Consider the following 24,799-nt stretch of genomic DNA (forward strand, 5'->3'; position numbering starts at 1 on the left):
ATGTGCATAGGTTATATGCAAATACTGCATCATTTTATAAGGTGGACTTGAGCATCCATGGATTGTGGTATCTGTAGGGAGGTCCTGGAACCAGTGTCCTTGACAAATACTGAGGGATGACTGTACTGTGATAGAGGAGATTCATTGTGCTTCAGGGGCACATAAGAGAGGCGCTTAACTGAGTCTTGAGTGGTTAGGAAAGATTTCCGTAGGAAATGATACCTACCTGGGGACATGAAAGTAAAGCAGGTATTGCCCAGATATGGTAGCTCATGCCTGAAATCCTAGAACTTTGGGAGGCCTAAGTGGGAGGATCACTTGAGCCCAGGAGTTCGAGACCAGCCTTAGCAACATGGCGAAACTCTGTCTCTCTACAAAAAATACAAAAATCAGCTGGGCATAGTGTCTTGTGCCTATAGTCCCAGCTACTTGGAAGGTTGAGGTAGGAGGATCATCTGAGCCTGAGAGGTCAAGGTTGCAGTGAGGCATGATAGTGCCACTGCACTCCAGCCTGGGCAACAGAGTGAGACCTTGTCTCAAAAAAAAAAAAAAGAAGAAGAAAGGCAAAAAAAAGGTAGGTATTGGTATGGTAAATGTTGGAGAAAGGAGGTAAAATTCGTGGAATAGTGAGTAGAGGACTTGGTGGTAAGGTTGGTAATGTTGAAAATACAAGAGATGGTGATCCAGTTTCTATATTCCTTTTTATTTTTTTCAACTACTCTCTTGATTCCTCATTATGTTTCAGCCAAAGCAGTCTCCCTTTTACTCAGCCATGTAATGAGAAAATGGGAAGAGTTAAGCAGTAGTCAGATCAAGCTCTTGTTCAGGAGTTTGGACTTTGTTTTGTAGGTAGTGGGAATAACAGAATATTATTAATACAAGTAGGGGAGGTACTTAATCAGATTTAAGGTTTTAGAAAGATAACTAGCTGCAAAATGGCAAACAGATTGCAAAGGAGGGAGACTGAAAGTAGTAGTGCAAATGAAGGTCTGGACTAGGGTAATGATAATGCTTTTTTTTAAAGGAGTAAATTACCTTAAGAGATCTAGGAACTGAAAAAGACTTAGTAATCGAATTTAGGGGATGAAGGAGAGGGTCAAGTAAAGAGCAATGCTTGGTTACTGTTTGGCCAACTGTGTAGATTATTTCTAAAATTAGGAGTACCAGAACTGGAGGATATTTTATTGAGATGATGATGATGGCTTGGTTTTAGACATCTGAATTATAGGTGCCTATGGAAGATCTTAACAGATAATGCAGTGACCAGTAGGCAGTTGGGTATCCAGTGAGTCTGCTAGTCACTGTATTATCTTTTAAGATGTCACACATCAGGCCAGGCAAGGTGGCTCACGCCTGTAATCCAAGCACTTTGGGAGGCCGAGGTGGGTGGATCTCGAGGTCAGGAGATTGAGATCATCCTGCTGACATGATGAAACCCCATCTCTACTAAAAATACAAAAATTAGCCATCCATGGTGATGGGCGCCTGTAATCCCAGCTACTCGGGAGGTTGAGGCAGAGAATAGCTTGAACTCGGGAGGCGGAGGTTGCAGTGAGCCAAGATCGCTCCACTGCACTGCAGCCTGGGCAACAGAGCGAGACTCCGTCTCAAAAAAAAAAAAAGACTGGGCATGGTGGCTCATGCCTGTAATCCCAGCACTTCGGGAGACCGCAACAGGTGGATCATGAGGTCAGGAATTCAAGACCAGCCTGGCCAACATGGTGAAACCCCATCTCTACAAAAAATATAAAAATTAGCCAGGCGTGGTGGTACATGCCTATAACCACAGCTACTAGGAAGGCTGAGGCAGGAGAATAGCTTGAACCCAGGAAGGGGAGGTTGTAGTGATCCTGCCACTGCACTCCAGCCTCGGAAAGACCAAGACTCCATCTCAAAAAAAAAAAAAAAAAAAGATGTCACACATCTTAACACAACTACGATCCTACTTCAAGATGTGATTATCTCTTGTCTGATCCCAGTCTTCTCCCTGGGATCTCTGCTTCCATTCTTGTCCTTCTGTAGTTCATTTTTCACATAACAAGTTAGGTCTTTTTAAAAACAGATCATGTCACTTTTTTAATTAAAACTCTCCATTAGCTTCCAGTTACCCATAGAACAAAGCTGAGACTGCTACAATAAAATTAAAATTTATTATTCTGACTCTCAAAGTTCTCTCTACCTGATCTGGCTTCCATATTCCTCTTTTTTTTCTTCTCTACTCTCTTGCTTGTTCATTGTGTTTCAGCCAAAGCAGTCTCCTTTTGGTTCTGAAAAAATGGCAAGCTTGTTGTTATAGGGCCTTTGCTCTAGTTGCTCTTTCCAAGGTGCCCTTCTTCACATGGCTCAACCTCTTCCAGTCATTCATATCTCAGTTTAAATGTCAGCTCTGCATAGAGGCATTTTTAAATCACTCAATCTAAAGTAGCCACCCAGTAAGTCTTTAATATTACCCTAATTTAATTTTCCGCATAGGTAGTACTTACTCCTGATTGATGTTTTCAATATTTTATATATTTCCTCATCAACTACATGCTTGCAAGCTCCATGACAGCATGAACCTCAGTATCTTGCTGATAGTAGGGACATAATATTTATAAGTAAGTGAATGCATAGAGTTCTAACCTAGAGCTAAAGATTTAGGAGTTTTTAGCTGTACACATATGGTAACTGAAGCCATGGATCTGTTTGAGACAGTGCAGGGAGAGTGTTTAGAGCGAGGAAAGATCTTCTAGTACAGAATTCCCCACATGGGTAAGAGACAGGTAGAAGAGGAGCCTGCAACGAAGACTTTAAAAGGAGTGGCTGGAGAAAAACCAGACTATATTGTGTCAGGAGAACAATGTCCTCTTCAAATAGTGTTTGAAGAATAATAAACATTTCAAGACCTTTTTCCTTTAGATAGATGTGTTTCACAGGGGAAGATTTTACAGATTCCTTGAGAAACCTGTATACATTTTAATGGTTCCTTGTTTTCATTATTTTTTCCTAAGCCTCATCCTCCCTTTGGGTTTACCTGTGTAATTTCTTCTTTTTCTTTTGTGGTGATGGAGAACTGCTTGGGTAAATATTGATTGAGAGTTTGATTTTATGCAATGAAAGAATGCAGAGTGTAATGAGTCCCAAAGTTCCAGAAACAAGCATGTTTATTAGGACATAGTTAAGGGAAAATAAATAGTGATGAAATAATATAATTAAGGGTAAAATATATTATAATGCTCTGCTGAGGTGAACATAGACTCAGGGGAAAATATTTAATATAGTTCCACCATTCAGAATCTTTCAAATTGAAATCCAAGTTTTGTTTTTTTTTTCTCTGCTGACTGGAATAACAATGTTAGTTTATTTTCTTATATTAGAAATATATTATTTATTGACAGTTTTATTTTGGGCTCAATTTTTCAGGATTTGCTTAGGCCACATTAGACCTTGTTAGCCATCAGATAGATAGCAAGTGATTGCTTGATTGAAAGATAATTTGTATATTTAAGGATTTGAAATTGAGTTTTGAATAATTCAAATCATATGATAAAGTCAGGAACAGCTCATTAAGAAGCAGAGACTTGCTAAGGAATCTTTAAGTTTTTAAGGAGCATTCAGATGTGTTAAATTTTAGTAAAATTAGTTTTAATTTTGCTAATGACAGCAGATGTGTGGCAAACAGCCAGGGTTTGAGCTTAAAACAAATGTCTAGAGATATTCATGGATAGAATGTTTGGTTACTCATTGAAATCATAAAGATTCTACTCCAGTGATGCAGTGTGAGTTTATTAAGTTGGTGTCATGCAAAATAAGTATTCATACATGTGTTTAAGCCGTTTACTAGCATTCTTGTTTGTGCTTTATAACATTATATATTTAGTAACATCTAGACAGTTTGTAGTGAGAAGAATATCCAGAAGTATACAGCTTAGAGCAACTCATTTTATGTAATTTAGTTGAATGACTTTGAGCACTGTAGAAACTAGGTTTGTTTCGGTAACTTTTGACAGTAGATACCAGTTGTTTGGACATTAGGTAAGTTTTGAAAATGTATTATTCCACCCTTTTCCCTTCTCTTTTCTCTTCCCTGCTTTCTGTTTCCCAAAGCTAAATGGTAAAAAATTAATATATAGATTCTATACATAAAGATGCTTTAGAATTTGCTTGCTGTGTAGCTAGACAAAAGTAAAATTATAATAAATTTAACTTTTCAAGGTCAAATGTAGTTATTAAATAAAAGTGTTTTTAAGCTTGTCTTCAGTTTACCAGTATGACATCATAACCTATTTAGGATTTGGCAAATACTTAAAGGCTTTTTAGATTTTCTGTACATGCTTTAGGTATCAAAACACACTGTATGTTGGCCAAGTGCAGTGGCTCACACCTGTAATCTAGCACTTTGGGAGGCCAGGTTTAAGCATGTCTTGAGGTCAGGAGTTTGAGACCAGCCTGGGTAACATAGGGAGACCCCATCTGTACAAAAAATAAAATGATTAGCTAGGTGTGGTGGCATGTGCTTGTAGTCCCAGCTACTCAGGAGACTGAGATGGGAGGGTCACTTGAGCCCATGAGGTCGAGGTTGCAGTGAGCTCTGATTGTGCCACCACAATCCAGCCTGGGCGACACCCTGCAAGACCCCGTGTCAAAAAAATAAAATAAAAATAAAAATAAGTAAATACACACACACACACACACACACACACACGTGCTCTCTCTCTCTCTGTATTTAGTCATTTTCCCAGTGTTTTTCACTGAAAAACAATTGCCAGAAAATATACTAAAAATTAAATGCGAAATATTTTGCTTTTATTTCAAATAGGTCTTTGCTTTTGTTAATGCTTAATATGTTGACATTTAATTGCTTCATATAAGCTTTGAAAAAGGTAACTCAATGGATAGGCAGAACTTCTGATCACAGAGGTATTGTGAATACATGCTTTGAGGCACCTGTTCTAACTATTCATTGGAATAATAAAGTATAAAAAGAAAATTGAAGACGTAATTGGACTAACAAAAGACATGTTATATCAAAGGAATGGGAAACTAGTATCTGAGCTTCTGGGTCTGTAACCTGGGAGTGGCAGCTAGGAGTTTGGCTTGTTTGGAGTAATATGCTACTTGTGCCACATGAATAGCAAGGTACTGGAGTCAGACTATTTGAACTTATCCACCCACCCCGACTAGAAGAAGGCTGAAAATAGCTAATTCCAGTTGCCACCTGAGGCTTTGTCTTATAGGAAGCTGTTGGCCTAGGGAGGCAAGAAGAAGACAAATATACTATTCCGTTCTCATGCTGCTATGAAGAAATACCCAAGACTGGGTAATTTATGAAGAGATTTAATTGACTCACACTTCCACATGACTGGGGAGGCCTCAGGAAACTTACAGTCATGGCAGAAGGCACCTCTTCACAGGGTGGCAGCAGAGAAAATGAATGCAGGCAGGGGAAATGCAAGACACTTACAAAACCATCAGATCTTGGAACTATCATGAGAACAGCATGGGAGAAACTGCCCTATGATCTGATTACCTCCACCCGGTCCTGCCCTTGACACGTGGGGATTAAGGGAATTATAATTCAAGGTGAGATTTGGATGGGGACATAGAGCCAAACCATATCAACCAGGAATTGAAACCTGCTGTTTCCTGGCTTAAAGATTGGATTGAGGGGAAGAAATTTCAAACTGGCAATATGAGATTAAACTGGCAATATGAGTTCTGCATAGAGGTATTAGATTGAACTCTGAGCAGAACAATGTGAAAAGGAGAATGAAAGGATACACCCTATTTAGGATAAGATTGCAAATTCTAAAATTTCAAAATAGATGAAGAATCCTAATGCTAAGAAAGCCAACAGAATCATCAAATATGAATTAATTTTAGGTGAAGTTAAAATAACAGTTTCAATTGCTTTAAAATAAGTTTAATGTTCTCAAATGGTTAAATGAAGGACTCATATTCATTAAAAATGACAGGGAGTTTTGAAACACTAACTTGGAGAAATAAAACCAGAGCAAATAATTATGAAAAGGAGACAATCAGAAATCTTATAAATGAAAGTGTAGCCACTAAAGTAAAAATGTAGTAGACTAAATAGTCATAGTCAGAAGGAGAGTTAGTAAATTGTAATTCAGTCTAAAGGCACATAGGAAGGCAAAAAGATTTCTAAAAATTGAAAGCATTTAAGAGGCATGCAGCTCTAGCCTTCATTTAAGAGGTAGGGAATTGATGAGGAATCAACATATAAAGAGACAGTAGATGAGAATTTTTCAGAATTTGAGAAAAACAGGAATTCTCAGATCAAAAATATCTTTTGAGTACCAAGCAGGATAAATAAAAAGAAATCCACTCCTGACACTTTGTAGCGAAATCACCGATTTAAAAACCAAAACAAGAAACAATGCAACTTAAAAGCTGACAAAGAGAAAAATCAGAATACTGTCAGCCTAATTGTTGTTCTACTGAAGTAGAATTTTTACCTGCAAAAATATGCAGAAAGCAAAGGTGAGGGAATGATTTGGGGTAATATCCAGGAAAGCAATAAGAGGAAAAATAAGTGCTACTCTAGAATTTTATGATGATCTAAATAATCATTGAGGAGTGAAGGTAAAAATAGGAACATTATACATATAAAGATGAATGCCATTTAAAAAAAAATGTATTTTCTAAAATTTTGAGAGGTACATAGTAGGTATCTATATGGAGTACATGAAATGTTTTGATATAGACATGCAGTGTGAAATAAGCACTTTGATTTACAAACAATCCAATTACATTCCATAAGTAATGTATAATATAATTTTAAAATGTATAATGTAATTTAAAAATATGCAATTAAGTTATTACTAACTATAGTCACCCTATTGTGCTATCAAATAGTAGGTCTTGTGCTATTGTTTTTGTACGTATTACCCATCGTCATTTCCCAAAAAATGAGTGTCATTTTGCTAATCATATTAAAAAACAAACAAAAAAACTTTTAAAGCATGTCCTACAAGATACAGAAGAAACCCAGAGTTACAGAAGTGATGAGATATTCAAGAGACAATGAAGAACAAATGGATAAAGTGTCCTGGTAAAACTACTGATAATTAAACAGTAAATTTTCTTTTAATATTAAATGCTAAAATTATAATCAAGAGTAGTAGTATGAGGCCAGGCTCAGTGGCTCAGACCTGTACTCCCAGCACTTTGAGAAGCCAAGGTGGGAGGATCACTTGAGCCCAGGAGTTTGAGACCAGTCTGGGCAACATAGTGAGACCTCATCTCTTCAAAAAATTTTAAAAATTAGCTGTGTGTGACAGTGTGCACCTCTGGTCCCAGCTACTAGAGAAGCTAAGGTGGGATCACTGAGCCTGGGAGTTGGAGGTGGCAGTGAGCTATGATCTTGCCACTGCACTACAGCCTGGGTGACATAGCAAGATCCTGACTCTTAAAAAAATAATAGTATGATAGAAGACATTTAGATCACTATGAAATTCTAGAGTAACATTTATTTTTCTTCTTTCTCTTTCCTGGATATTACTCCAAGTCACCCCCCACCCACCTTTGCTTTCTGGGCAATAAGAAAAAAACTGTGGAGGAATTATATTACTTGACTTCAGATTATACTACAGAGCTTTTATAACCTAAACAGCATAGGTTTAGGTAACTAAACCTAAATCCTTTATATTGTTTTACTGGCATAAAAACAGACACGTAGACCAATGGAACAGAATACAGAGCCCAGAAGTGAATCCATAAATCTACAGTAAGCTCATTTTTGACAGATGTGCCGAAAACATACATTGGGGAAAGGACTGTATATTCAATAAATGGTGCTGGGGAAAACTGGTTGTCCATATGCAGAAGCATGAAACTAGACCCCTTCTCTTGCCACATAAAAAAAATCAAACCAAAATGGATTAAAGACTGAAATCTAAGACCTCAAATAATGAAACTACTTAAAGAAAACATTGGGGAAACTCTCAAGAACATTGGGGAAACTCTCAAGGACATTGGACTGGGCAAAGATTTATTGAGTTAGACTGCACAAGCCCAGGCCACCAGAGCAAAAATGGACAAATGGGATCTGTTGTTGGCCGTGAGATCGGCACTTCTGCCAAGGATCTCTTGACCAGCAAGAGGGTCCTAATACCTGGAAGAGAGAGTGCGCGGAAGAGAAGAGAGATAGAGAAATGGGTCTGGAGGTCTGATAAGAGATATGCTCAGATCAGCGATTTATTCTTTGTGCACATGTTCTTATATATGATTTTACATACAGTGACTGACGTCAGTCTTCTTACAGAATCATTATCGGGGGAAAGAACAGAAAGTTACAAAGTAACCGAAGAAAGTACAAAATAACCAAGGAAGGCGGCAACATACAAGTTTACCTAAAGGTCACAAAAGATTCTTATCCTCTTATCCATTGTTACAGAAAATGACGTTAAGACAGGTGGGCAAGCAATAAATCAGGAGGGGAACAATTTTCTAGTGATTCAGTGAATGATCTCAATGCTTCTGTGACTACGGGTAAATAGAGTCATAGAACTAGCCCAGAACAGTGACTTCAGGAGAAAAACAATAATCTGGCATTACTTCAGTCATGCCTTAGAAGCAGTGAACTGAGAGTGACTCTCTGCAAGCTTAACATTTCCCACGTCTTCCTGTAGCCACCTCACTCGACTGCACCCAGTGGAGAGAAACGTGTCTGGGCTCAAACCCCGTCATGGCGGAGACACGGAGGGGCCTCTACGCTGGTGGGGGATCCCCACAGGGATCACATCAAGTTAAAAGGCTTCTGCACAGCAAAGGAAACAGTCAATAAAAAACAGTCAAAAGAGACAACCCGCAAAATGGGAGAAAGTACTTACAAACTCTCAATCTGACCAGAATTCAGAAGGAGCTTAAACAACTCTGTGGGGAAAAAAATCTAATAATTAATCTGGTTAAAATGTGGGCAAAAGATCTCAATAGACATTTTCAAAAGAAGACATGCAAGTAGCCAATAGGTATATGAAAAAGTGCTCAACATCATTCATCATCAGAAAAATGCAAATCAAAACTATAATGAGATATATCTCACTCCAGTTCAAAGGCCTTTTATCCAAAAGACAGGCAATAACAAATGCTAGTGAGGATGTGGAGAAAAGGGAACCCTTGTACACTATTGGTAGGAATGTAAATTAGTACAGCTACTATGAAGAACAATTTAGAGGATCCTCAAAAAACCAAAAATAGAGCTACCAGCAATCCCACTGCTAGGTATATTCCCAAAAGGAAGTCAGTCATACAAAAAAAATTATCTGGGTGTGGTGGCATGCGCCTGTAGTCCCAGCTACTCAGGAAGCTGAGGCAGGAGAATTGCTTGAACCTGAGAGGCAGAGGTTGCAGTGAGCTGAGATTGCACCACTGTACTCCAGCCTGGTGACAGTGCGAGACTCTGTCTCAAAACAAAAAAGAAAAAAGAAAGAAAATCGATGTATCAAGTATTGGTAATCCAGTACCTACATCTTTTTTCTCCCTTAGAAAAATACACAAAAACCTACACATAAAATTAAATATTATTCTAAACATAGGCGATACAGGAAAGTGGTTAAGAGTATAGAGTAAAACAGTAAAACAAAATGACTGGGCCTCCATGTTTAAAATACTAGCTATGTGACTGGGAGAATTTGCAAAACCTTTTATGCCTCAGTTTCCTCATAATAAGGAAAAACTGTCTCTGTGACTTTGAGGGGAGGTTATAATCTCTGTGCTTCAGTTTCCTCATAAGATGAAGATAATAGTATTTTCCTCAGAACAATTTTGTGACAGTTAAATGAAATAATTTGTAAAGTGCGTAGGACAGTACATGGCAGATGTTAAATGCCTAGTAAATGTAGCCATTCTTCATAAACTCTGAAATGTTATTGAATGAGGATATAAATATAATGGAAAATGTTTTAAGGGTGAGATTTTTATGACATATTTGGTACATACAAAAGAATATTATAATAATGTGTAAATTAAAAAACATAATAGAATCAAACTTTGGAATTTACTATTCAAGCTAAGAACTTCACTGTCTTGATCACATCCTCACATCTCCTTTTGTCCTATGTATCCGTGTGATAAAAAAGGAAATAGCTTTATACATTTGTGAATAGCCTGATTGTTTACTTTTGCTTGTTTGTAAACTTTGTTGTGATAGCTTATCGTATGTATTCTTTTGTGATTTACTTTTTTCATTAAATTTAGTTGCTAAGATTTACCCTAACTATTGATTGGTATGTGTCTAGTTCATTAATTTTCTTGGAGATAATTGTAGCACATACTGTTCAGGGACATTGTGTGAGTTAAATGAGTTGATACATGCTTAGAGTAGTGCTTAGAACACAGTAAAAGCTCAAAGAAAGATGGCCATTATTATGTTTGTTATTATTCATTGCTGTATGAAATGTTGTGTGAATATGATGTGGTTTATCTCTCCTCTTGCTAATGGGCATTTGGATTGTTTCCAGTTTATAACAATAGAACAGAGTGCTGCTCTGAACACTAATGTACCTCTGTCCTTGTGCCCTTGTGCAAGAGTTTCTTGAAGCCAAATATATTGACATAGAAGAATTGCTGGGTCATAAATTATGCTTGTGTTCAACTATGGTAGATAATGCCAACTTGTTTACCAAGGTATTGTGCCTGTTTATATTTCCACCAGCAGTGTATGCATTTTTGTTGTTCCATACCCTTGCCAACATTAGGTATTGTCATATTTTCCTTTTTCTTGATCTGATGGTTATAAAATAGCATCTTGTAATTTCATTTGGATTCTATTAATAATGAGGCAGTCGTTTTTTCAAATGTTTATTGGTTATTTGTTTATCCTTTTCTGTGCAAGTTTGTTCTTCCTATTTTTTTCTAATGAAGTGTCATTTTCTTGAACTCGAGGACTTATTTAAATATTCTTGATTACCTGTGTTGATTCTATTTGTTGGAAATACCTTCTCTCAGTTTGAGACCTTTCTTTTTTCTCTCTTTTTTATGGAATTCTTTGATGAACAGTTTTTCTGAGTTTAATTTAGCAGAAATTTATTGTTTTTCTTGTATTGTTTATATCTTGTTTAAGAAATCTTTCTGTACCATAAAAGTATTCTATATTGTCTACATAAAAGTATTCTGTATTGTCTATTGTGAGGCATGTAAATACCTTAACATTTAAGTAATTAATTAATCTGCCTGTAATTGTTTTTTCTTTATGGTGGGAGGTGGATTCAAATATTCTTTTATTTAATGTTTTTTTTGACAGGTGGAGGGTTGTACAGTTGTCCCAGTTCCGCTTAGTAATCATTTTTTATTCACTGAACTATGCATTCTTTTGTTCCTTAATTTAAAGGAATGTATTTAGATGTTCACCATTAAAGACAGTGTTTGTTATACGATTGTTTTACCCTTTAAAGAAATTTTTTTTTGTCCTAGTCTTCTAAAAGGGTTTGAGATTTGCATGGATGTTGAATTGTATAAATATTTTTTCTTTAGCTTCTGAATTGATTCTGTAGTCTCTCTTCTTTAATCTGTTAAAGAGATAAATAGCTTTTGTAATGTTTAACTACTCTTACATTCTTAAGATGAATCCAAACATGGTCTAGGATATATTGTCTTTTTTATGCATTGCTATAGTAAGTTGGCCAGTATTAATTTTAAGTTTATAGATTTGTATGAAAGCAGTTGTTTAATATAAACTTCTTTTAATAAACTTTACAGTTTAATGTAAACTTCTTTTAATAAACTTTACAGCAGAAGATATAGGTGCAGAACTCAAAGCTCCACTTAAGCCAGACCCTCTCCAAGTAAGAGGTAAATATATTTAACATTGGTTTATGTAGAGCTCTTTATATTATTCTAAGAGTATAGTTTATTTTTACTTTTATTTAAATAGATTGACCATAAGGATTTATTCTTTTATGTATAAACTAATTTTCTATTAAAATTTATTTTGCATTTTATCACAAATTATTTAAAAAGCCCAAAGAAATGAATAATGGCAAATAAGAATCATTGATTGCATTATCATTTTTAGACGAGTAATGCAATTAAAGAACAAGAGGCCAACACCTTTCAGCTACTACTTGTTCAAATCCAGGTAGAGTTTGGCGTTCTTGTTCGACTTTCTTTTCCGGGAGAAACTGAAGGAATTTCTGTTTGTAGCTCTCTTCTGTATAGCAGGCTGTGGTTCCCATTTCCAAAGCAGCTGTTTCATGGAGGCAGCAAATCTATGATTAAGAGCAGTGTGGCTTTGGCATCAGACAAAAACTGGGTTAAAATTGTGGCTCCACTGCTTACTAGCTGGCTGACTTTGGGCAGTTTACTTGACTTCTCTGAGACTTAGTTTTCTCCCCTTTAACATGGTGCTGAAAATGAGACCTCTTTTTTAGGGTAACTTTGATTAACACTTGGTAGACAGTCAATTAATAATAATTAATGTTGTTATGGTAGCCATCATTATCATCCTCATTGTCATCATTAGTAACATGGGTCAGGATTTTTCTGCTATTTGGAAGAAATTTTGTAAAACTAATATATATTTTTTTTTTACAGTAATTTTTTTTTTTTTTTGAGACGGAGTTTCGCTCTTGTTACCCAGGCTGGAGTGCAATGGCGCGATCTCGGCTCACCGCAACCTCTGCCTCCTGGGTTCAGGCAATTCTCCTGCCTCAGCCTCCCGAGTAGCTGGGACTATAGGCGTGTGCCACCATGCCCAGCTAATTTTTGTATTTTTAGTAGAGACGGGGTTTCACCTTGTTGACCAGGTTGGTCTCGATCTCTTGACCTCATTCATGATCCACCCGCCTCGGCCTCCCAAAGTGCTGGGATTAAAGGCGTGAGCCACCGTGCCTGGCCTTTTACAGTAATGTTTTTAAAGAGAGATGTAATTCTTTCTGCTACAGAGGAACTCATCTGGATTTTGAGTTTTAATATTTTGGGAGTAAGGCAGTTTAGAGGCCTGAAACTCATGCAAAAAGAAATCTGAATTTCTTTCTTTTTTTTTTTGAGACGGAGTTTCGCTCTTGTTACCCAGGCTGGAGTGCCATGGCGCGATCTCGGCTCACTGCAACCTCCGCCTCCTGGGTTCAGGCAATTCTCCTGCCTCAGCCTCCTGAGTAGCTGGGATTACAGGCACGTGCCACCATGCCCAGCTAATTTTTTTGTATTTTTAATAGAGACGGGGTTTCACCATGTTGACCAGGATGGTCTCGATCTCTTGACCTCGTGATCCAACCGCCTCGGCCACCGTGCCCGGCTGAATTTCTTTATGTAGTTTTTTCAGATAAGGTTTTGATTTTTATTGAGCTTTATTTTTGAAATATTCTTACTAAGTAATATTTGTGCATTTAGTGTTAAGTATAATATGTTATTTTAGGAATCTTAGGTTGAATTTGCTCTTTCAACTTGGAAGTAGAACAGAAAATTGTGAAATAATAAATAATGAGAATGGAACATGAAGTGAATAGGTGACAGTTTGAAGCAGAACACGAGTTTGTTATTTTGCTCTTTCTCTTCATATATTTGCTTCAGTTTTTTTCCTCTATCATATGACCAAAATTCTCACCTTATACTGATTTATTAATATAGATCAATGTTCTGTAGTTTTTAACTCACGGACTATAATTAATGCCAAATTGGTATCGGTATTGGTGTCGCTGGCTTTTTTATGAGCAGTTTTATACTTGACAATAGAAAAACAGTTTATTAGAAGGCAATATTTAACCTGTAATTTGTAATGTACTTTTTTTGTAATTTTTAACTGATGAAATTATTCCTTCAGTTTTATTACATTATGTGAAATAGTCTAGTGGCTTTAAACTTTTTTGACTGCAACCCACATAAGAAATACTAATTAGCAACCTAGTATACATATAGATTAGTATATGTAACTGAAACAAAGGTTTCCACACACATTAATTATATGTAGTAGTCTTTGATTACTTTCTATTTCTACTTTGTATGAAATGCTGATTTCACCTCACAGTTTGAAAAACACTGAACTACTCTAATTTTTTTTTTTTGCACAGAGTCTGACTTTGTAGCACAGGCTAGAGTGCAGTGGCATGATCTGCCTCATTGCAACCTCTGCCTCTCAGGTTCAAGTGATTCTCATACCTCAAGCCTCCTGAGAAGCTGGGACCCACCACCACACCTGGCCAATTTTTGTATTTTTTTAGTAGAGACAGGGTTTTACCATGTTGGCCAGGCTAGTCTTGAACTCCTGACCTCAAGTGATCCACCTACCTCGACCTTCCAATACACTAATTTTTTATCAAAACTTCAGTTCATTTTAATTTAGATCCTAAGCAATTTAAATTGTATTAATTTTATTTAGACAGACCATTAATACTTATTCAAGGTGTTCATTAGATGAAGGTTGACATTTTAGCATCAGTTATAGATGAGCTGTGGAGACAAAAACTAGATGGCTACAAATGCAATTTCATCCTATTCTGCACTTGGATAATTTTTTTTTCTGATGTTATTCAGTGAAAAAGATCAGTTTTCTATGAAATCCATTAGAGAAGCCTCTTAAGTATCAGCCTATATTCATCTTCACATGTGACTTTCAATGTGCATATTTACTATGTTTTCCTATGTTTTTGGTTTAGTTAAAGCAGTCCTTAAGAAAAGGGAGTATGGATCAAAGTACACTCAGAATAATTTCATCACTGGAGTCAGAGCAATAAATGAGTTCTGCCTTAAATCCAGGTAATTAAAAAAAAATATGTAGCAGTATGTCATATCTAATCTAAATAACTATTCCTTTCTTAGAGTATATTACCTGCTACCATCCATATGTTGAAAATTTTCTACTGGCTCCCTAAAATGAAGAATATTCCATCAAAAATATTAAAAATTGTTAGCTAACTAAACTGAATCCTTCCCTAGCATTAGCACTTCTAGTCTTTTTTAGTTTCTTAAACCCACAAAGTTAAGTTCTTCAAAACCTCTCCACACAAGAATCTTAGGAGTTAAATTGTTAAGTCATTGGTATGTGACAGAATTTTTGATAAGATTATTTGCATATTTGTATGTTTGACTTTTTTGGTTTTTTGGCCAGCAGAGTTGATTACTTAATTTAGTGAGTTAAATTTATGTTCATGCTCCCAAATGTGGTTTCTTTTGAGTATAAATTATTTTTACTACTTTCCAATATATCTTATTATTAATTTTCTCTTATTTATAGAGATTTATTGAAATTATTTTAGTCACAGATTTAAACTTTTCTCCCTCCTTTGAGTGCCAATTAGAGAAATCAGATGATCTATCTTTTTTTCACTCTTTCTCATTGTCACAGTCTCTTTGGTATATATCAAGAAACAGATATTCCTACAGTTTTAACTTTTATAACTATTAAATCAACAACCAATTATGATACCGATTTAGTTCTCACAAAAATTTTGTGAATTAAGTGGTTTGAGCATTGTTGTCTCCACTTTAATAGGCCAGGATGAACATAATACAAGATGTTAGTGATTGACCCAGCTCATTTAAGTGAGTCAGTGACAAGGAGAACTAGAATATATATCTTTTGAAAGCTGATCCATACATTTTTACTAACATGTGATGGCTACTAATTTTTTTTAAATCTAGGTTTAATTTCTAGAACTTGATAACATTCCATAGTCACCAACTTTTAATTTATAGGTTATTTCATTGCTTTTACAAAGTTTCCATAGGAAGATTCATGATTAAATATAGAATGACTATTTAGCAGTGACTTGATGAATATATAAACCTTTCAGAATTTAAGAGAAAGGAAAACAAATAGCATGTAATTGACATATACTCTTTATGATTTGATACCTTTGAATGGATATTATCACTTAGTATTAATCTACATATAAACAAATAATGACTGTAAAGTTTTAACTTAAAGTCTTAAGTAGAGGGATGATATTCTAATCCATGTTCTTTCTTTTTTTGTTGTTTTTTTTTTGAGACAGGGTCTCTCACTGTTGCCCAGGCTGGAATATAGTGCACAATCACAGCTCACTGCAGCCTCTACCTCCCTAGGCTCCAGTGATTCTCCCACCTCAGCCTCCCGAGTAGCTGGGACTATGGCTGTGTACCACCACGCCTGGCTAATTTTTATATTTTTTGTAGAGGCGGGGTTTTGCCATGTTGCACAGAACAGTCTCTAACTCTTGACCTCAAGTGATTCACCCACCTTGGCCTCCCACAGTGCTGGAATTACAGGTGTGAGCCACCACAGCTTACCTATTTTTCACTTTTTTTTTTAAGATGGAGTCTCATTTTGTCTCCCAGGCTGAAGTGCAGTGGTGCGATCTTGGCTTACTGCAACGTCTGCCTCTTGGGTTCAAGTGATTCTCCTTCCTCAGCCTCCTGAGCAGGTGAGACTACAGGCAAACACCACCACACCCAGCTAATTTTTGTATTTTTTTAGTAGAGACGGGGTTTCACTATGTTGACGGGGGAGTTTTGAACTCCTGACCTCAGGTGATCCACCCGCTTCGGCCTCTCAAAGTGCTGGGATTACAGGTGTGAGCCACTGTGCATTACCTAACTTTTCACTTTGTTTCCCCATACATTAGAGATGGCAGTGGTGTGCCCATAGCAAATAAAATACAAGCACTGGTGAGGGAATTGATCTCTACATATTATATTGTGGTGTCTACACTGAACATCAAGAGTAATTTTTTTTCACTGTCTCTAGAATATTTTTGTATACAAAATGTGATCTTAAACTGATCTTTAAAAGTCATTCAGATCTATATTCCTCTAAGATGGGGATCAATGTTGTTGCTTTTATCTGCCCTTAGTAATCCTTTTTAAGTATATAAACTGTATGTATCTTGTCTGAATAAATTCAACACATTTCTTTCTCTAGTGATCTAGAACAACTTCGAAAAATCAGACGACGAAGTCCCCATGAAGATACTGAGTCTTTTACTGTATACTTGAGATCAGATGTGGAGGCAAAGTAAGAATGTAGTTCTTTCAGAATAAAAGTGCAAGCCAAATTTTGGATTAATAAAAATACATTTTAGACAAATTCAGAATTTTTTAAATGACTTTTTAAAACAATATTTTTGTATTTGCAAATTTGTATATCTGTGAGTTATTAATATGTATTCATCAAGTAAATATATGTCATAATGTGTAAGAAAATTTGCTGTTGAATTTTTTAGATTTAATTTGGAGAAGTTCCTTAAGTCCTTTATGTTTCTCCGAAAGTACCTTATGCTTTGTTGTAAGATTCTCATTAGAGAATTTGGATGTAAATGTGATGTCAGTAAAGTCATTACAGTTGTTCATTGTGGTGACCATGTTTGTATGCACAGATCTTTGGAAGTTTGGGGAAGCCTGGAAGCTCTTGCCAGAGAGAAAAAATTGCGCAAGGAAGCAGAAATAGAATACAGAGAAAGTAAGTATGTTCAATTTAAAGTGAAGTTAATTGAAAAGTAACTTGTAGGTAAGAACTGTGCCTGTAAGAACTCTCTAGTGCTAGCATACCTGTTCACATAGACTCTGTTGCTTCCAGCAATTACTAATTTCCGCTTTGGGATTCAATTATTTTACAAAAACAGGAACTGTGTTTTTCTCTTGTATAGCTTTTTGAAGATGATGAGAGGAAGAGAAGCTATAGTTTATCATTTTTATAAGACATATAACTATCAACACATTATCTGATTTCAAGATTTTACATGTTATAAAAATGATAGAATAAGAAGTAATTGCTGTATTAGTCTGCTTTCACAGTGCTATAAAGATACTACCCAAGACTGGGTAGTTTATAAACAAAGGAGCTTTAATTGACTCAACAGTTTCTCATGGCTGGAAAGGCCTCAGGAAACATACAACATGGTGGAAGGGGAAGCAGGCATATCTCACATGGTAGCGGGCAAGAAACAGCATGGATGTTGGTGGAACTTTAAAACTCTTATAAAACTATCAGATCTCAAGAACTCACTATTACGAGAACAGCATGTGGGATACCATCTCCATGATCCAGTCACCTCCCACCAGGTCCTGTCCTTGACACGTGGGGATTCTGGCTATTACAATTCAAGATGAGATTTGGGTGGGGACACAGAGCCAAATCATATCAATTGCTTTTTTACAGAAAGATCTATTCACTCTGCCACATTAATTAATTCAGTAGATATTTATCCAATAACTGCTATGAACAAGAAGACCTACTTGGTGTTTGAAATTTATATGCAGATAAGACTCTTAGGAGCCAGGTGTGGTGGCACATGCCTGTAGTCCCAGCTACTGGCCTGTAATCCCAGCTACTCAGTAGACTGAGGTGGGAGGATCACTTGAGCCCAGGAGTTTGAGACCAGCCTGGGCAACATAGACATAAATGGGATGATATCCGTACGTACTGTTGTACATCTTGTTCTTTATAAATAGTAGTGTAATCAGTCATAACTTTTTTCCATATCTACATATAGAAATCTACCTCATTCTTTTTCACAGTTGCTTAGTACTCCATCGTATGAATGTAGCAAGTTATGTGTTCTTCAGTTTTTCATTATTAGAAAGAATACATCAATAAATATTCTTATTTTTTTAACGTGAGATAATTGTGAATATTTACATAGGATTGAGTGTTAATAGTATAATTTTAGGATCAAATGGCATAGACATTTAAAAATTTGATAGATCCTAGAGAATTACTCTCTAAAGGAAATACGGTACCAATTTACATTTACAATCACAGTGTATGAGGGTGACTGTTTCTTCATACCCTTGCCTATGCTGATATTAACAAGATTTTAACTTTTTTGTGTATTTGATGGGCAACAGATGGTGCCTTGTTTAATTTTGAATATCTCCGACTACTACTGAGGTTGATTATCTTCTACTATGTATGTTGGTTTTTCTTAGTTCTTCTGTAATAAGTTTTATATCTTTTGTTCACTTTTCTATTAGATCGTAGGTCGTTTAAAATTGATTTAAGTACGTTTTTGGTGGATTTTAACCAAAATCTAGCCAAGTTAGTTTTATATGCTCTAATATTTTCTAACAGTCTATCTTGAAATTTGGTTTCCCCTCTTTTTAGTAGGGAAATTTCAAACATATTCAGAAGTGCAGAGAAAAGTAATAATGTTTTAATGCCTCTCATCTGGCTTTACAGTTACCAACACATGGCCAACCTTGTTTAATGTATATTCCTCTCACTAACCCTCACTCTACTGGATTACTTTGAAACCAGGGCCAGATATTATATCATTTTATAAATATTCCGGCATATATTAAAAGGTGAGGGTGTTTCTTTTAGTCAGTTCAGGTGATGATGATGGTTGAACTGTTTTAGAAAAGTTAACTATTCATTGCCTGTAGTAAGCTGTCAGTCTTAATAATCCTCTAATTTGCCCTTTGGTTGAAGTTCTAGGATATTCTTGAACAGCTTTAATTCTGACAAAGGAAGTGATTGACCTTCTGTTGATGATTCCTTTTCTTGACAAACTTGAAAATGGTATATGTCTCTTTTCAACTAATCTAGTCAGGAGGAATAAGGAGTATATTTGAAATTCTTGTGGCCTGGAATATATAATATTAAATCATTTAGATGTTGAATAAGTGTAGTTTTCCTTGTGAAATCCAAGTTCTTTAAATCATTAGTTTGGCATTTTCGAAAGTTTGAAGGAGACAGTGAATCCTAAGGATTTTTGGCCTCAGGAAAAGTTGTTGATTATCTTTTTTTTTTTTTAAAGAGATGGGGTCTCACTATGGTACCCAGGCTGGAATACAGTGGCTATTCTCAGGTGCAATCATAGTGAATTATAGCCTTGAACCCCTGGGCTCAAGTGATTCTCCTGCTTTGGCTTCCTAAGTAGCTGGGACTACAGGTGTGTGCTGCCATGCCTAGCTGACTATCTTTATCCACAGATATGCTAAAGAGAGCTGCACTTAAATTAACAGGAGTGAAGTAATGACTTTCAGTGGAAGAAATACATACCAGGGACGATAGTCCTGGAAATTTCAATATACTATTCAGTTAATGGTTTCCATTGAGTTTCTTTATAGGTAATACAGGTGCTAATACAGGATACAATCAAATATTTTAACAGGGCATATTCCATTGGGGAATTAGATATTGCCAGTGCAGTTTTATAGTTCTTTTACCCTTGGGCACTTACATATGGTAATGTGTCAGGATTAAAGTAGAGATTGATGTGCTAGTATTTATGAAAAATGTATACATACTTTTTCTTGATAATCAGGCTTAACTTTATTTTTATCTGTTAAATGACTAACAGATTTTATTAAGCATCCTGACATTCCTCAGAAGAGAATCATTACTGCAATTCCCTTTTTTGGTTTAATAGAATTCCCAGCACTTTGGGAGGCTAAGGCGGGTGGATCACGAGGTCAGGAGTTTGAGACCAGCCTGACCAACATGATGAAACCTCATCTCTACTAATGCAAAAAAATTAGGTGGGTATAGTGGCTCGCACCTGTAATGCCAGCTACTTAGGAGGCTGAGGTAGGAGAATTGCTTGAACCCAGGAGGTGAAAGTTGCAGTAAGCCGAGATAGCACCACTGCACTCCAGCCTGGGTGACAGAGCAAGACTCTGTCTCAAAAAGAAAAAAGCAAAAAACAGAACATTTTCTTTCTTAATGTAGATATTTCTTACCAATGACTCTGATTTTTATTAGTATTAGAAAGGGGCTACACTTGCTTAGGATTTGAGAAGTTAATAAATTTTGCCTTGTATGACTATTGAAAGCCCTAAGTTTATTCCTTTTTTTTTTCATCTTCTCTTTTGGTTTCTTGACAGTGCACTGCAATTTAGGTTTTCCAACTGAACTAACTGCCAGTTCATTTTAATCTTTCTTATCATCCTATTTTTAATTTAAGGCCCTTTAACCAAAGGAAGCATAAAGGGTCCCTTGGCATTTTACATCAGGGTCAGTGTCCATATATTGTATATTTCTAGCAAGTCTAATTCTAAAATACCTATTAATTCTGTGAGGTTTTTTGTTTATACTTTTGGATCTTAGTGTAATCAACTTCAATAGAGGATGGCTTTCTGAATAACTTACAACAACCTATGTCCCGGCTCTTATTAAATACCTTTTGCTGTTGTTGTGGAATCTGTCTTCAGTAGTCAGAGTTGGCAAACTGTGGCCTGTGGAACAAATCTAGTCGCTGCCTGTTTTTGTATAGTTTATAAGCCAAGAGTGGTTTTCATATTTTTAATGACTGACAAAAAAGCAAAAGAATAACCATGTTTTGTGACACATGAAAATGAAATGAAATTTAAATTTCAGAGTCCACAAATAAAATTTTATTGGAACGTAGCCATGATCTTTTATTTACATACTGTCTATGGCTCCCTTTGCACTACCAACAGCAGAGTTGAGTAGCTCCAGCAGAGGCCATGTGTGATGCTCCTGTCACTTTGCACTGCTGCTCAGTATACTACAAATTGCAGTAACAGTTATAATTAAACAGTGTTTCAAAAGTCATAGGTATCCCTTGTACATGACCTTTTATTTTTTTAGTATGAGTGCATACCTGTCTGATCAGTAAGAAAAGTAGACATCTAGTGTTGTGCTTTTAAGTCACAATTGAGCATGGATTATTTTGTTATTGAATTAGATGGCAAAGCACTGTGTGTCTACTATGCAGTGACACCGTAGCTGAGTTAGAAGAATATAATATATGTTGACATTACCAGATTAATCAATCATCACAGTATTCCCAACTCATAGGAGCGTAACAATCAGAAAAACTAGAAAATTTAAAATGGAATATATCATAGCAGAATATGTTCACAAAAATAGAAAATGAAGATGAGGCTGTAACCAAAGTTGTGGTTTCCCTGTGGCTTGATTATTAGGCAAGCAAAGAGAGTGGTTTTCTAATGGTGAATAAATTAAGTCCTGTTTAATTTGAGTGGCTGAAGAAATATATCCAGGACTGGTAGTCTTTAGACAAGACTAGTTGCTTCAAGAGTTGAGGACACTGGAGACAGACAACATCAGTGGTCAATTAAAAAGCAAGGCAAATGATTTGGAATGATATTCTTTGGCTCTTGATAAATTGACCCATGTACCAATACTGTTTGAGGAGTGAGTGCTGAGTTTGAAGAAACTGAAGAATTATCCTTTATGAATAGTCTGTGTGGAACAACTACAGGCAGGAATATTTTCAAAGAAGATGTGAAAATACTAATTCAGAAAACCCAATATGGAATCTGCTAAGATGTCTTACAGATGATGGTGTTAAAAATATGTGTGGAGCAGAAAAAGCCTTTGTTGGACAAATTTATAAAGCTCGTGAAAACATAAGATGTTTAGAGCCTTTTCATCAGTAGATATTCTCAGAAAATACTTGTCAAGAGTAGTTACTTTATGGAAAATACTTAAATCTCTTGTTTGCTTTTGAATCAGTAGTACAGTCGTATCACTTTTGAACTTGTGGACTTAACCACTGAAAGAAATTGAAGCTGATTATCCTGACTTGTCCTTCCACACTGGATTTCAATGGTTTAGCAGTTTTACTGCAATTTTTTGAGCTCAGGATTGAAAAATTCAAAATTGAAATTTTTATGAATAAGAAGCGTACCCATCAACCACTATTATTTAAACACTGAATGGCTTAGAAAATTAGCTTTTGCTGTAAACCTTATGTTTCTTAATGCATTCAGTGTAAAATTATGAGGGAAAACAGTGCTTAAATACAAAACTTACTCTGCTGTAAAGTCATTTCAACAGTAGATTAATTGTTTGAATCAAAGTAATGTCAGTCAGCTTTATGTACTTCCCATGCTGTTAAAAGTTGACCAGAAGCATTCTGAGATCCGCAGCGGCAGCAGTGTGTCCTGTCTGCAGAGAGCCTGGCCAGAGACAACCAGCAGCACCTCAGAGGATGCCAGGGTACACCCCACAGCCACCCACCCTCTGGACTCTGGCAGCTGCTGATCTGCTGTCGCCATGGCCCATGGGAAAGCCAAGGAGGAGAGCAGTTGGAAGAAATTCATCTGAAACTCAGAGAAGGAGTTTTTGTGCAGGACTGGTGGCAGTTGGTTTAAGATCCTTCTATTCTACATAATATTTTATGGCTACCTGGCTGGCCTCTTCATTAGAATCATCCAAGTGATACTGCTCAGCATCAGTGAACTTAAGCCCACAAATCAGGACCGAGTGACCCAGCAGGATTAACAGATTTCTCAGATCCAGAAGACTGAAATTGCCTTTCATCCTAGTGATCCCAAGATCAATGAGGCATATGGGCTGAACATAGATAGGTTCCTGGAAAAGTACAAAGATTCAGCCCTGAAGGATGGCATGATTTAAGATTGTGACAGTTTGTCCAGTGTACCCAAAGAATGAGGAGACTAATCATGAATGAAGAGAGTGAAAGATTTGCAAATTCAAGTTTGAGTGACTGGGAAATAGCTTTGGATTAAATGATGAAACTTACAGCTACAAAGAGGGCAAACCATGCATTATTATACAGCTCAAATGAGTTCTAGGCTTCAAACATAAGCCTCCCAAGAATGAGTCCTTGGAGACTTACCCAGTGATGAAGTATAACTCATATGTCTTTCGTGTTCAGTGCACTGGCAAGCAAGATGAAGATAAGGATAAAGATGGAAATGTGGAGTATTTTGGACTGGGCAACTACCCTGGTTTTCCTCTGCAGTGTTATTCCTACTGTGACAAACTCCTGCAGCCCAAATACCTGCAGCCCCTGCTGGCTGTACAGTTTACCAACCTTACCATGGACACTGAAATTCACATAGAATGTAAAGTGTATGGTGAGAACATCGGGTACAGTGAGAAAGATGGTTTTCAGGGATGCTTTGATACAAAAATCGAAGAGCTGATCACAAGCACAAATCTTTCCCACTAGCCATTTAATAAGTTTAAAAAAAGATATAAAAACCTACTAGTCTTAAACAGACTGTCATATATATGAGACCTACACTGAAAGCATAATTTATATGCTTTACACTAGCTTTCTGCATTTAATATGTTAAAAGGTAATTGATGTAAACTAAAGTGTAGTAATAGCAACCAAATATTCTACTGTAAATGACAAAAGAAAAATTGAGCCTTGGGACATGCTCATTTTTACTGTAAATTATGATTCTATAACTGACTTGTAGTAGTAGTGTTTCTGGCCCCTAAGTATTGCCTCTTGTTTATTTTATTTAATGTACATGTATTTTATTTAATGTACAGTGCTATAGGTGCATACTCTGGTCATTTTTCAAGCCATGTTTTATTGTATCTTCGTATCTGTTTTGTACCTATGTTAGCAGGGTTTGCTGTCCAAGGTATAAATATTCAACAGAAATAAAACCGGCATGGTCCTTTTTTTTTGGGGGGGGGAGGGGGCTCTTTCAAGGATAATGGCCCATCAATTTACATTTTTTTAAATTTTTTATTTTTAAGATAGAGTCTTACTCTGTTGCCTAGGCAGGAGTGCAGTGGCGTGATCTTGGCTCACTGCAACCTTCACCTCCCAGGTTCAAGTGATCCTTCTGCCTCAGCCTCCTCAGTATCTGGGATTACAGGCATGTGCCACCATGCCCAGCTAATTTTTTTTGTATTTTTAGTAGAAACATGATTTCACCATATTGGTCAGGCTGGTCTTGAACTCCTGACCTCATGAGCCACCCACCTCAGCCTCCCAAAGTGCTGGGATTACAGGCATGAGCCACTGCACCTGGCCTCAGTGAGTATTTTTAACATACTCTGTAGCCTTTTCCTGTGGTGTTAGGTCTTACTTTAGTATTTTTTTTTTTCCTGGGACTGGGACAGGGATTTGTCATGGGGGAACTGCTCTTTAAATTTTAAGTGACACTACAGAAAAATACAAAA

General features: G+C 36.4%; 1 protein-coding gene and 1 pseudogene across 2 annotated transcripts in view; both read left to right on the top strand.

The window, feature by feature from the left end:
- Positions 1-24,799, top strand: part of SLC30A9 (solute carrier family 30 member 9) — an 88,028-nt gene that overhangs the window by 9,773 nt on the left and 53,456 nt on the right. For both annotated transcript variants that reach the window (XM_064366684.1, XM_064366680.1), the window contains exons 3-6: positions 11,734-11,793; positions 14,595-14,694; positions 16,838-16,930; positions 17,292-17,374. In XM_064366684.1, coding sequence (XP_064222754.1) covers positions 11,734-11,793; positions 14,595-14,694; positions 16,838-16,930; positions 17,292-17,374 — 336 coding nt within the window. The remainder of the gene's footprint in view (positions 1-11,733; positions 11,794-14,594; positions 14,695-16,837; positions 16,931-17,291; positions 17,375-24,799) is intronic.
- LOC105732725 (sodium/potassium-transporting ATPase subunit beta-1-like) lies at positions 22,904-24,129 on the top strand (annotated as a pseudogene).

Source organism: Aotus nancymaae, unplaced genomic scaffold (genome assembly GCF_030222135.1).
Source record: "Aotus nancymaae isolate 86718 unplaced genomic scaffold, 86718_ANA_hifiasm-v0.15.2.pri h1tg000006l, whole genome shotgun sequence".
NCBI lineage: Eukaryota > Metazoa > Chordata > Mammalia > Primates > Aotidae > Aotus > Aotus nancymaae.